Source organism: Hevea brasiliensis, chromosome 17, assembly GCF_030052815.1.
Source record: "Hevea brasiliensis isolate MT/VB/25A 57/8 chromosome 17, ASM3005281v1, whole genome shotgun sequence".
Taxonomy (NCBI): Eukaryota; Viridiplantae; Streptophyta; class Magnoliopsida; order Malpighiales; family Euphorbiaceae; genus Hevea; species Hevea brasiliensis.
This window is the reverse complement of record NC_079509.1, coordinates 54,774,271-54,787,658: the sequence shown is the minus strand read 5'-3', so window position 1 is coordinate 54,787,658 and position 13,388 is coordinate 54,774,271. Positions and strand designations below refer to the sequence as shown.

Below are 13,388 nucleotides of genomic sequence, written 5' to 3'. Positions count from 1 at the left end.
TTCACACAATCAATCATGGCGTCAATCGATCCACGATGAATAGTGGAGTTTGCATTAGGGGATCAACATATGGTGACACCACTAATGATTACTATGGTCTCTTGAAAGAGGTAATTCAACTAGAGTACCCTGCATTACCAATAAAGAGAGTTGTTCTCTTCAAGTGTGAATGGTTTGATATAACTCCAAATGTGGGTATTAAGGTCCACAAACACTATAACTTGGTGGACATCAATCACAGAAAAAGATTGAATAAATATGAACAATTCATACTTGCTTCACAAGCAGAACAAGTGGTTTACATCCCTTATCCGAGTTTGAGAAGAGACAAGGCTGACTGGTATGCAGTGTGTAAAGTGAAGCCTAGGGCCATGGTCGTCATGCCTCAAACAAATGTAACAGAGCCAATAGTTGACCAAGCATTCCAAAATGAGGCAGTACAAGCGTTACAAATTGATACAGAAGTTGTGGATGAACAGATTGGACCCTTAGATGATCTAAGTGGTGAACCACTAGAGCTTGCATCTGTTGAAGAAGAGGAACAACTGGACGAAGAAGTTTTATTTTCATCATCGGAAAGTGAAGAAGAAGATGAAGATGAAATTCATGTAAATGATGATGATAGTGATAGTGAATAAATTCTATTGTAATATATATATAAATTATTGATGTAGTTAATATTTGTCATACTATTTTGGCAATGCATTTTGATTAACTAATTTGTATATCGTAGCATTCTTAATTATGTTATTGTTTTATTTTCTATGAACAGTGAATTTGTATAAAGGAGATGCATATAATAGTTGTGAAGGCCAATATGGCAATGCTTTTTTATTGCAGGTTGTGTTGTTGAAATTTGAGGAAAGTCAAATTTGAGGGGACACTCTACCTGATTTTCAATGGAAAAGAGTTTTTTTTTTTTCCTTTCAAATTAACATTTCTTCTCATGTTTATGCATTATACAGATATGGTGCGGGGTAGACATATTATTGCTGTTTCCCAAACACCATTTACTAATGAGGAAGGTGAGCCTTTGACACCTCATTCACAACAGTCAGTCCAAGCTGACACACATGTGGTTGGCCAAGAGGATACACCTATAGATGGCGAAGAGACTTTACCTGATAGTTCACAAGGTTCTCATCCTGAACCAGAATTGGAGATTGATTCAGCAGGGCGAATCCGCCTTAGAGTTCGAGAAGGAAACAAGTGAGTTAAATAACTAAATTCTACTTGGTTTATAAATGAAATTGATACATGTGTTAACTCCCTATACCTTATTTTCATGTCCAGGTTTTCTGTCGAATCTGCAGTAGCTCGAGTGATCATGAACTCCTTCAAGCAGCGGATACACCCTGCAGGTGTCATGTGGAAGACTATTCCAAAAGAAACCAAGGACTTTTACTGGGAGGAATTCAAGGTAACATCTATTTAAGTTTTTTTTTTTTTATTATTTTCCATATTTTGAAATATAGAAATCATTAAAAATTTGTATTATTTTATATCGTAGAAAAAATATTGCTGGACTACTGCTGAGGAACTAGGGGTAAAGGTTTGTTGGCAAGCAAAGGCTGCTGAAAGGTACAAGGACATGATATCTGATTTCAAGGCAAAGAGAAAAAAGCCCCAATATGTTAGTGAAGAAGCATGGGCTCGATTTGAGCAGCATTGGGAGGACCCTTCTATCATTTGACGATCTGAGACTAATTCGAGAAACTGCCGTGGTGCTGTAGATGGTCTAGGGCCGTCCACCCACACAGGTGGATCTATATCATTTCAAGAATGGTCAGATAGAATGGTGAGCTTTTCATAATTAGATATTATATATTTAATTTTCATCTAAATTTAAATTTATTTTCCTATATACATATTTAGTTCATTAATTATTATATAATAAGCAAATATGATTATTGTTGATGGAATTGTCATTCAATAATTATTTGGATTGTTCGAGATTGAGTTATTATATATTTGTTGATTTACAATGTGACAAAATATCAAAAATATAGGGGAAACTCTGTCCATTTTTTTTCAAAATAAATTGTTTAGATTTATTATAGTTTATTTCTGATAACTATTTATTTATATGTTACAGGAGAAAGATTTGGGTCGAAGGCCCAACTGGTATGAGTTGTTTGTTCAAACTCATACTCGCAATCATGACAAAGAAAAATTTGTGGATGAAAAGTCGAGGCAAATAAATGTAGGTGCTTAATTATTTATTTCAAATAAATTAATTTTTCTATTATATCATATCATAAATTAATACAAATTTTTCTATTTTTTACATACAGGAAGCGATAGTGGCTAGAAGGGAAGAGCTCCAACAAACTACATCTGACACCATCGATGAGAATCAAATTTATTTGGATGTTGTTGAGGCTGGCCAGAAGAGACGGATGGTGTATGGGCTTGGATCACAATCATCTGTCATTTACCATTCACATCGAGCATCTTCTTCTAGGGGGTCCTCATCACATGATCCTCAATCTGCTGTTTTACAACAAGAAGTAGAACATTTGAAGAAGCAACTTGAAGAAGAGAGGCAACAGAGGCAAGCAGAGAAACAAGCTATTACAGAGCAATTTGAGACACGTTTGGAAGACATGAGAAAAACAATGATGGAGGAGATGATGAGATTAGTCAAAGGCTTACCAATACCTCTACCCCCAACTTCACCTCCACCTCCACCAGATCAGGATTGATGGTTTTATATCTTAACTTTAACTTATTAAACTTTAATATTTTTATATTATTGTTTAGTTTATGTTTATTTTATAACATGTATGGAGTATTATTATTAATATTATTATTGGATTTTATTATTATTATTATTATTATTATTATTATTATTATTATTATTATTATTATTATTATTATTATTTGCATTTGCATTTGCATTTGCATTTGTTATGCATTATTTATTTTTAAGCCATTAATAATTAAAATTTTTTTAAGCCATTAATAATTAAAATTTAATGCGCAAAACTATTTTTAAAAAATTTTACCGACGAAATAATGTGGTAGTTAAAAATTATTAAAATTGTTAAAAAAAAATTACCTACGAAGACTATTAGGTAGGCAAATATTTTTAAAAAAATATTAAAAACTTACCAACGAAATAAAGTAGCAGGTAAATATTTTTAAAAAATATTAAAAAATTTACCTATGAAATAAAATGGTAGGTAAAATTTTTTAAAAATTATTACCGACCAAAAAATTGGTTGGTAATTCTTAGATTTCTAGATTCATTTTACCTACCATATTTCTTTTGTCGGTAATTGGGGACAAAAACTTTCGTCGGTAAAATAGTTGGTAATTCATTTTTAAGCTACAACCTCCACGAAATTACCTACGAACAAATCTCAATTTCGCTACAAAATTTTTGTCGGCATAATTACCTACGAATGCCTTGTCGTCGGTAAAATTACCTACGAATTCTATTTCGTCGGTAAAAATCACCTACGCATAAATTTGTGGACGAAAAAAATTTCGTCGATAATTCGTTGGTAATCTTAATTACCTACGAAATAGAAGTAAATGTAGTCGGTAATTTTTGTCGTTATTTTTTTAATTTCTTGTAGTGAGTTAGTCTGTACATTCGATTGTTCCAGTGATCAATGTCTTTCCGGATAGCTAGAATTTCTGGAACTATTTGCAAGCTAGAATAAGGAGTCATAAATAACTCAAATAATGGTAAGAAAAAATTTAGAAAAATTTAAGAAATAAAATACAATGAAGTTAAATGAGCTAGTACCCTAGCGATGGGTGACCTTGACGGGAACTTGCTGTCTTCACAGCTAGAAGCCCTAAACCCGGGGAAAAATTCATGAAATGATTTTTGGGACTCCAGAGAAAAGTCATTGAGGTTTCGATGGCATTAGAATGCTAAGAAAATGCTTAGAAAAAATTTTAAATTGGTACAGACAATTTTAGTCTGTTAAGCCGAATGAATAGAATTTTGGTCATTTCGCTTTCAGAGATGATTTTTGACCAACTTGTCCATTTATATAAGTGAATTATATGACAAAAAATATGAATAAATATTGCTAAAAATTAAATTGAAAATAAGTAGAAAAGAAAATGAGTTAAATGAGATTATGACATCATTATGAAGTCATTTAAAAAAAGCCTTCACTAATCAAATTAAATTAAGCATTATTAAACCAATTTAAAAATAGTTAAATGGGCTGAAAATAAAAAGAAATTTATGCTCCTTCTTCCTCCATAACCCAGCCGTTCCTCTCCTGTCACACTCTCCACCATTTTTGTTCAACAAGAGCTTTCTCTCTCCTTCACTTCCATCATAAAACCCTAACCTTTCTTCATTAAAACTTCTCCTCACACCTTAGATTACCTCTAGGCAGCAATTTGAAGGGGAAATTAAGAAGATTTAACAAGTTTGGGATAGCTCAAGTTGAGGTTAGTGCCTATTTCTTCTCTTTTTCTTTAGATTTATGCTAGTAACATTATTTATGCTAGGAAATTCAAAAAATTGAATAAATATGTGCATGTTTGGGCCTCTACAAATTTTGGCAGCTTTATGGGGGGGGGGGGGGGGGAGGGGGGGAAGTAGCTCTGATTATTTTGATGAATTAAAGTGGATTAGAGGTGGTGTTTGAAGTGTACATGTAGAGTGATAATGGATTAGTATGTTTAATTGATGTATGTGCATGAATGGACATTTGAAAATTAGGGTTTGAAGTATGAAGTTAGGTTTATGCTCATGTGTTGGTGAATGAAAGTCCTAATGGTCAATTAGTGATCATTTGGCTATGTTTGATAAGGAATTAAAGTGAATTATGGCTTTGAATTTGCTACCTTACATTTTTTTAATTATTATTATTATTAAAGTTAAACTCTACAATAAATATATTTTTAGCATCAAATTATATTTATTCAATATATTATAATAAATACATAATAAATATTATGCTATTAATATTAGTTTGTCTTAAACTAAACTATATACATATAATATAGAGAATAGTACAAATTTTATTTTGATTGAATTAATTAAATGATTTTAATAATTATTGATAGATAATAATTTTGTTTATAAAATGTAAGAAAATACTTTATATTATTATAAAATAGAATGGGCTAAATATTTTTTTTATTAATTAATTATATCACTATGATAAATTAAAAAAAAAAAAAAAAAACTCGCAACACACAAAAGCTTGTATATGCACTAATATGGCTTTAAAAATGTAGGGTAACTAAAAATGAATATAATTTTCTTTTTCCACTTCAAAACAAATTGGACTCTCCTATACATGTCTTCTGGGCCGAGCAGTCTTCCCTTTGGCATTGTGTATTAACGCGAGTAATTCGATGGCAGTAGAATATTCTTGTCTTTTTTCTTTTTTCATTTTAATTTTTATATTAAACATATCATTTGATAGTTGACCTTTGCAAGAAAAGTCTTGTTTTTTTTTTTTGTCGACGGCTACATGGAGAGGGGATAGGTACATGGAAAGGGATCGAACTGGGAACGTTGCCTAAAGTTCATTGTGCCATTGTCACTAGACTAAAGCCAGACGGGCTAGGAAAAGTCAGTTGGCTCCCTTGAACTTTCCACATTAACATTAACTTAAGTTTTTCAATTTTATAACAATTTAACACATGACGTTGAGAGATTAATCACCGTGATAGATACACGAAATGACATGAAATCGAAAGCTGACATGGTTCTTGTGAATATGTCCACATGTATTATTGTTGCAAAGTAAGAAAATGACAAAAAAATGAAAAAAAAAAAATAGATAAAATGCATTTAAATTTAAACATAAGTTCAAAAAACGTCAATTTTATAGTAGTAGTAGCAGATTTGCTTCCTCTAACGCAAGACACAAATTTTTGCAAGAATGGGTCTGGCTCTGCAGAGGTTGAAATAGAGTTACGAGGGAAGGGATTTGTGACCAAAATTGGAGAGGAAGATCTGGGTTGACGTGGAGGGGTCGTAACAGAGAACGACTAGCGAGTGAGTTGGGTCTGATCGAACAAAAGGGTGAAAGCCTGATAGCGTGATGCTCGATGGGAGGTGAAAGCCACAGGTGCTTGCGAGAAAGGAAGGCTCGAGTGAGATGGCAGTCAGTTGAGGTGTGGCGAAGAAGATGAGGCAGTCGTATTCTTTTCTTCCCTATTAGGAAGTCAATATCAATTAGGGAAAAAAATATGGAATTTGAAGCAATTAAATTTATATATATCCAAGTTGATATGATTTGCTTTACTTTCCATATTATATTGTCTCTAATTAGTATATAAGTTTGCTTAGTAACAGCAAATACAATTGCACTCATCTACTGCAAGAAATGGGTATTGAACATGTTATTGTTAAATCAGAAAGAGATGAAAATAAGATTTATGATGTCCATTAACTTGATCCGGCCTTTTACAAGAAGATCATATCCAGGAGCTCCCCTACAGACCATTCTCGTCTCAATTCTATTTCTTGTTCCCCTGGAAATGTTCCTTTCCATTGGGAATTGCAACCTGGAAAGCCTAGAGATGTGTCCAATGTTGAGGGTGAGATACCAATCAAGTTCCCACCAGCAGTCTATAGCCTGAGCATGCCAAGGCCACGTATTCCTCCCACAGGCCGTAAGGAATTCGTCTTCAGAAATATCAATAAATTAAAGAAAATCAAGAATACAAAAATTGGGCAGTGTTTAACTGTTCCTAGCTTGAGCAAACTCAAGCGAAATATCACTCTCAAGGAGGCGAAGGAATATTGTTTGAAGAACACCAAGAAAATGGAGCTTATCAGAAAAAAGGTCAAGAAAATGGAGATATTCAAGAATATTTTCCATAATAAGAACGTGGATAAAAAATCTCCAGAAATACAAGGCAACAATCATGGTGATGATTTTGAATTCTACATCTTTGATTGTGATGATTTTACAATGCCTTCTCCCACATTTGGTTCAAGTGTTTCATCTTCATCTTCATCTTCGTCTTCGTTGTTGTCTTCTTCGTCATCATTGGCTATCAAGTCACCTAAAACATTTGGGATCAGGAGCTTAAGAAGGGGAATGGTGAAATTGAGATTTCTCAAGTCTAGCAAGAAAATTCATTAAATGCCTAATAGCTTTATATATCATGTATGTTCATCAATATGCCTGTTCGGTTTTGTGGTGTGCAAACAAGAAAATAAATTACAATTGAATTTCTTCCAATTTTTGGCAGAAATTCTGTTTTAATGCTTCCAAATTCATGCATAAAGGGTTAAATGCAATGCCAAACTCCCTCTTAATTGTTTATTTAACCATAGTTAAATGTTCACCATGCTATTTTATACGTATTTGCATAGCATGCAAAGGCAATCTGTAATACATAGAGTATGCATTGAATTACACATATGACCTATTAAAATAAATTTTTTTGACACTTTACCCTAGACATTTTTTTTAACCATTTAAAATAGGTGTAACTATAAAAATTAAGATAAATCTTTTCGTATTTAGGTAATTTAATCTAAATGTTTAATTACTGATAAAATTATTTAAATTTTTAAAACTTGTTAAAATTTTGTTTTATTTTTACAAATTAAATTTTGAACTTTATTTTGCAATTTGTTTATAGCTACTATGAAAATTCAATTTTACCATATTCACCAACTCTTTTTTTATAATTTTATTTTGATAAAATGAGATTAGATGATAATAAAGAGAGAGAGAATGTGTGACTAAAGTTATTGCCTAATTATTAAAAATTTTGATACACCATAGTAAGTTGATGGTAGCGGTAAGGCTAGATAAAATGAAATGGGGAATATATTAAAAAAAATCAAAATACAATAATTTTTTAAAATTTCAAAAATTTAAATAAAATTTTTACAAATTTTAAAAATCTGACCAATTATATTAAAATTTAAACATTTGAATTAACTTACAAAAATATGAAAATTTTTGACTTATTTTTGTGATTATGCCTTTAAAATAAATAATAAAACTTAACAAAAGAATTCAAAACCTACCTGCTAAAAAATCTACGCAGTCATCTCTTTTTCTCTCTATCTCTTCCTTTAATCATTTCTTCTCTTTCTTATATCGTTTTATTTGAATCATAATTTTGTTTCCCACTCTCACCTTTTTTTTTTTTTTTTTTTTTTCTTTTCTCTAATTCTCCTACGGATTGGTATTATCTTTTTTTCTTTTCCATTTTTTTTCCAATAAAATTAGTGAATAAATTCAATTTTACAGGGTGGATTTTTATTTAATTTTTTTTATTTTATAATTCGTGTGCATATATATATATATATATATATATATATATATATATATGGAAATAAGGGAGAGATGACATTACCAAATTAATAAAAAAAAAGAACTTTATTAGGATGAGTAATAATAGTAATTTAAGATATATTTGGAAGTAAATACATATTAAGGCTAACCTTAATTAAGTAAGGGCATTAAAAAAATATAAAAGCTCATGCCAAGGATAGAATGCTATTTTTATAAATAGAATTTATGCATACATATTGTTATTCATGGAAAATTCTTAATTTATGCACCTAATTAATAAAAAAAAAATTAAAATCTCATATTTATAGATAAGTATTATTAATTTTTTTAATATATAATTTTAGATTGGATGAATGTATACACCAAATAAATATAATTTCCCAATATCTATGAGTATAATACATTCACATATATGGTTACTATTCATAAATATTATATTTTTATACTTACTAAATTGAGAGTTATGATTAAAGTAGGTGAAATATATTACTTAATATAAATAATTAGATCAAGGTGGTGGGATATTGCAGAAAATTCAGAGTTATTGAAATCATATGTGGAATTAATTTTACTATCCAATTAGAGCTATGAGTATTTTGGTAACTACAAATACAACTAAAGGATTAAATGGTGATTAATCTTATAAAAAAAAAATTAGACATTCACAGACAACATTGAGTTGTCAGTTAAATGGTGAACTATTGGTGATATTAATATTTTAATTTATTTAAAAAAGATTATATATATATATATAAACCAATTTTTTTTCAAGAATTTGCTACGTGTCAATTCTTTTTAAGTATAACTTAACTCTCTTTCTTCTCTTTATGTTTTTAATAAATTTTAATTTACTTTAATACTTTTATTTATCTTAAAAAAATATTTTTATTATAATATTAATTATCATTAAATTAGAATAATTGTTGTAATAATTTAAAATAAAAAATAATTTAATTAATTATATAATTATAGCTAAAATTTTAAAAATTTTTAAATATATTTATTCAATTAAATTTGAATATGTTCATAATTATCTACCAATCATAATGATATTCCTTTTATATATTTTTTAATTAATTTACTTATCATATATAAGTGATGATGTATTTTAATTAAATGTATTAACTAATTTGTTTTTTCATATAAAATGAATTATAAAACAGGATAAGAACTGTAATTTTATTGAAAAAATTTAATTGATAGGTAAAGATTAAAAATAAAATATTAAAATGAGAGTATTATAATTTCGTGCTATAAATTTTAGTAATTAAAATTATATAAAAAATTTACTGAAAATTGAAATATTAAAATTTAAATTAAATATATAAAAAATTAATTTATATTAAATTGTGTATAGTACAAATATTTAGCTAGTTTTAAAATATAACTGTTGTACGCTGCGTTTCCTATTTAATGTGTGTGCGTCTTTTTTTAATAATTATAAAAAAAAAAAAAACAAAGAGAGTGTGCCTAACGTGCACATTATTATTATTTTTTTTTCAAAATGATTCGATTTAGTTTAAAAACTAAGCAAAAGGAAATTAAACCGAATGATCTAATTCTAATTTTTTGTTAATCAATTTCAATTTTTCAGATAGAATAGTAGCCAATTATGCAAGAACATTTTGGCATACTAATTCCTTCCCAGGAGTGTGCCATCTTATTAGCATCTATGGGCACCTCTTTAGCTCATTCCTTGAGAAACAAATGAGGTGTAAATCAAAATGAATTAAAATTAAATGAGATTTATTCATAATTAAAAGAATTAATTTTGAGCTCAAACCTTAATTATTGATGGCTTTTCCCAGTAATATAGCATAATCCTAAGCCTCCTGCTTAAGGGTGAGGGATCCTAACTGCCTCTTTAAATTTTCTCACTCTTTTTATTTTTTACTTTTTTTTAGCCCTTTAAATAGTATAAGTATTTTCACTGGTGATTATCCTTTTTTTTTATATTTATTTTATATATTTTTTTCAATGATATTCAAATTTATATTTTTTTAAACATATATTTGTTTGTCCTCTTTTCATCTAACTTTAACTTTTGTTTTCTCTTTTGAGAGTATTTGTTATCTCTCTTCTTCTGTGAAAATTTGATATTTACTCATTTGTGAGTTTTTGTTGTTCTTCTATTTGTGAGATTTATTTTTTCCTTCTTATCATGAAATTATTTAGGTGTTTTCTTTATTATTTAGGTAAGAATACAATGATAGTTAGAAAATATGGATTTTCTCTTCATAAAGATATTAATTTGATGGTTTCCAGATCAGGCTTGTACAAAAACTATGGAGTTGAACAGTGGTAGATTACTACCGAGCGGAGCGTGCTTATATAAAATAGTCAATTCAAATGCTCTATTAATATAATTAAATTCTTCAAATTAAGATAATTACTATTATATTTTGTATAATTGATTTATCTTAAATTTTATTATGCAAAATTATAATAATAAGAAATTTTATTCTAAATTTGTATTCTATCCCTATCTAATAAAAGCTCTGCCTTCTATTTTCAAAAAAAAAAACATAATGCTAAATTTGCACTCTTAATAATCGAGAGAATAGTTATTAAAAAAAAATTGAAAGAATAGTTCAATATGGAATTAATAAAATTTAAAATGCAATATTAAAACAATAAGATAAGGACTTTGTGATGGGCAGATTTATTTGGTGCATCGCTTAATTAAGTTGAAGTCCTAAATTTAAGTTCTCACTATATATATATATATATATGTATAAAAGGGAAAAAAGACAAAGAAAGAGTAGACTAGTAGGGAATGAGGAACAACGTGCCTGCAACTGTGATAACCTCTATTCCTATAAACAACTATAATAGCATACTTCTTCCTAAAAAGAAAAAAAAAATGGCATTTTTTTTTAATTTATTATTCATATCAATTTTTAATATTGTTTCAAAATGGCCTGTGGTTAATTCTAGCCAACTTTTCATTGAAATTAACTGAATTGGCTCTTCAAGACAATTAGGACAAATTAAAAAAAAATGTTGAATTTGTATAAAATATTATTCATTCACAAAACTTAAAAAATATATATATAATTTTTTAATATAATTAATTTTAATTAGAATTTAAACTTAGACCTCATAGCTTTAAAGACAATTCCATTGATATTTCATCACAAATTTTCCTATAATAGATTTGAAAATTTTGATAGAGAAAATTATGAGAAAAGGAAGAATGTGTTTTATCAAAGTGATATTTCAACATTTTCTCAACTCAAACTTTTTTCTTTACTTCATGAACCAAATTGGACAAGTGGCTATAATTGAAATAATCTTGAGTTAATCGGAATAATTAATTAAAAAAATAAAATAGGCTATAATTATTTAAAAAAATAAAATAAGGATTTTAGAAGTAAAAAAGCTTTAGAAAATTTTTAATTAAATTCAATTTATTATAAATCTAAAATATAAATATATAAGATTTATGTATTTAATAAGTAAGTTCTACTATATATTTTATATCTTGGTTTATAATAGACTAGGTGTAGGTAACAAAAATTTTGAAAGGGAAATTCTTACTAAGATTTGGTCAGACCATGCATTTAAAAGGAAATTATTTCTTAAACTCAGTCAATTATGTATTTAAAATCTAAATATGTGAAATTCATGTATTTAATAAGTGAATTCCATTTCGTATTTTGAGTTTATAATAAACCGAATTTAAGCAATAAAAATCCTGAAAATTTCTTAGTTTATCAAATTCGTCTTGTAATTATTAATGAACTTGATACAGAAATTGTCTTGAGTTCGAACTCACATTTAAGTCAAATAAAAAGAATAATTAAAAAAGAAAGTTTGCAACACATAAGAAGTTGACTTTAAAAAAAAAAGTTTATTTAACTACTTTTGACGATTAGGCATATACATATATAATTACAGAAAAAAAGATGATGATAATAATAATAATAATAATAATAATAATAATAATAATAATAATAATAATAATAATAATAAGATTCTATAGTTTTGAATGGTTTATGATCACCCAGATTCACCTAAGAATTTTAACATAAATGCACTAATATTTTCAAACTCTTCGCGCAACAGATACAAGAATAGAAGTAAAATTCCAAGGACTGCAGGCGTAAATTCCCTGCATAGAATCCCTAGCAGGACTCTCTGATCTTGAGGACTGAATGTAATGGCCATTAGAAGAAGACAGTGAAGATGAAGAAGATGAAGTGCTTGAATTCCGTGGAGAATTCCGCATCATAAACTCACCATCAGAGCTGCAAAACTCAAATCTTTCAAACGTATCAGAGACACCAGCAGCATTTTCTGATCTACTCCCGAGCCGAGATCCTCGTTTGGTTTTCTTGATATGTTTCCAGAACTTAAGCCTTGATCTTAATGAAAACTTACTAGGTTCTTGATCAATGCCAATGCATGGCTTTGGTAGGCCTAAGCTGAGCACCGCCGGTGGAGGGCTAAGTGGTGGAATGATTTCTTCCTTTGGTGGATCTTTAGGAGTCCCTGGCTGCATTTCCCATTGAAATGGAACTCCTTCTGCACCTGATCTGTAGTAGAACACACGAGAAGAGCAACCCACAGAAGGATTTCTTGAAATAACTCTGTTGAAGAAGAATTCATCTCCATGAAGAACTGAAACTACTCCTCTTTTCTCTGCAACACAACCATGCTCACAATCCATTTTTCTCCTGTGATCTTTGCTGGGTGTTTTTCTAGTATGATTGATCGAGACAATGAAAAATATTGTTCTTGTTCTTCTTTTGGAGGGGTGTTTATGGTCAGAATCTGCATATATATAGGAGGAGATGGAGAGGTAGATTATTCAGCAATTAAGGCGAATGATTGAGGATTAGAGTGCATGATCATGTGGGTTTGACGATTAAGAAGCTAATTAAAATTTTCAATTAATTTAATTTTTTATGTTACTTGATGTGTGAGGGAGTTGTGGGGTTCTTTTGTTTGAGGGAAGCAATCACAAGATAAAAAGGGAAAAGAGTGAGTGTTTGTCGTTCTTAATTAATTAAATTGAAGCTTTTGTTATAATGGACGGTTTTGTTGTGCACATGCTATGACCAAAACCTTAAGACATGGCCAACTTTTCTTGCTTTTTACCTCTTCTCTATCATCAACTTGTCGGATAGACAT

General features: G+C 29.0%; 1 protein-coding gene across 1 annotated transcript; it reads right to left on the bottom strand.

Annotated features, from left to right (window-relative positions):
- Positions 1 to 12,300: 12,300 nt before the first annotated feature.
- LOC131175301 (uncharacterized) lies at positions 12,301 to 13,111 on the bottom strand. Its single transcript, XM_058139028.1, has one exon. The coding sequence runs from the start codon at positions 12,922 to 12,924 to the stop codon at positions 12,301 to 12,303; it is 624 nt and encodes a 207-aa protein (XP_057995011.1). The 5' UTR covers positions 12,925 to 13,111.
- Positions 13,112 to 13,388: the final 277 nt, after the last annotated feature.

Bases quoted from the DNA above. Each gene is read 5' to 3' on its own strand.
- LOC131175301 (XM_058139028.1), bottom strand. From the start codon at position 12,924: ATGGATTGTGAGCATGGTTGTGTTGCAGAGAAAAGAGGAGTAGTTTCA.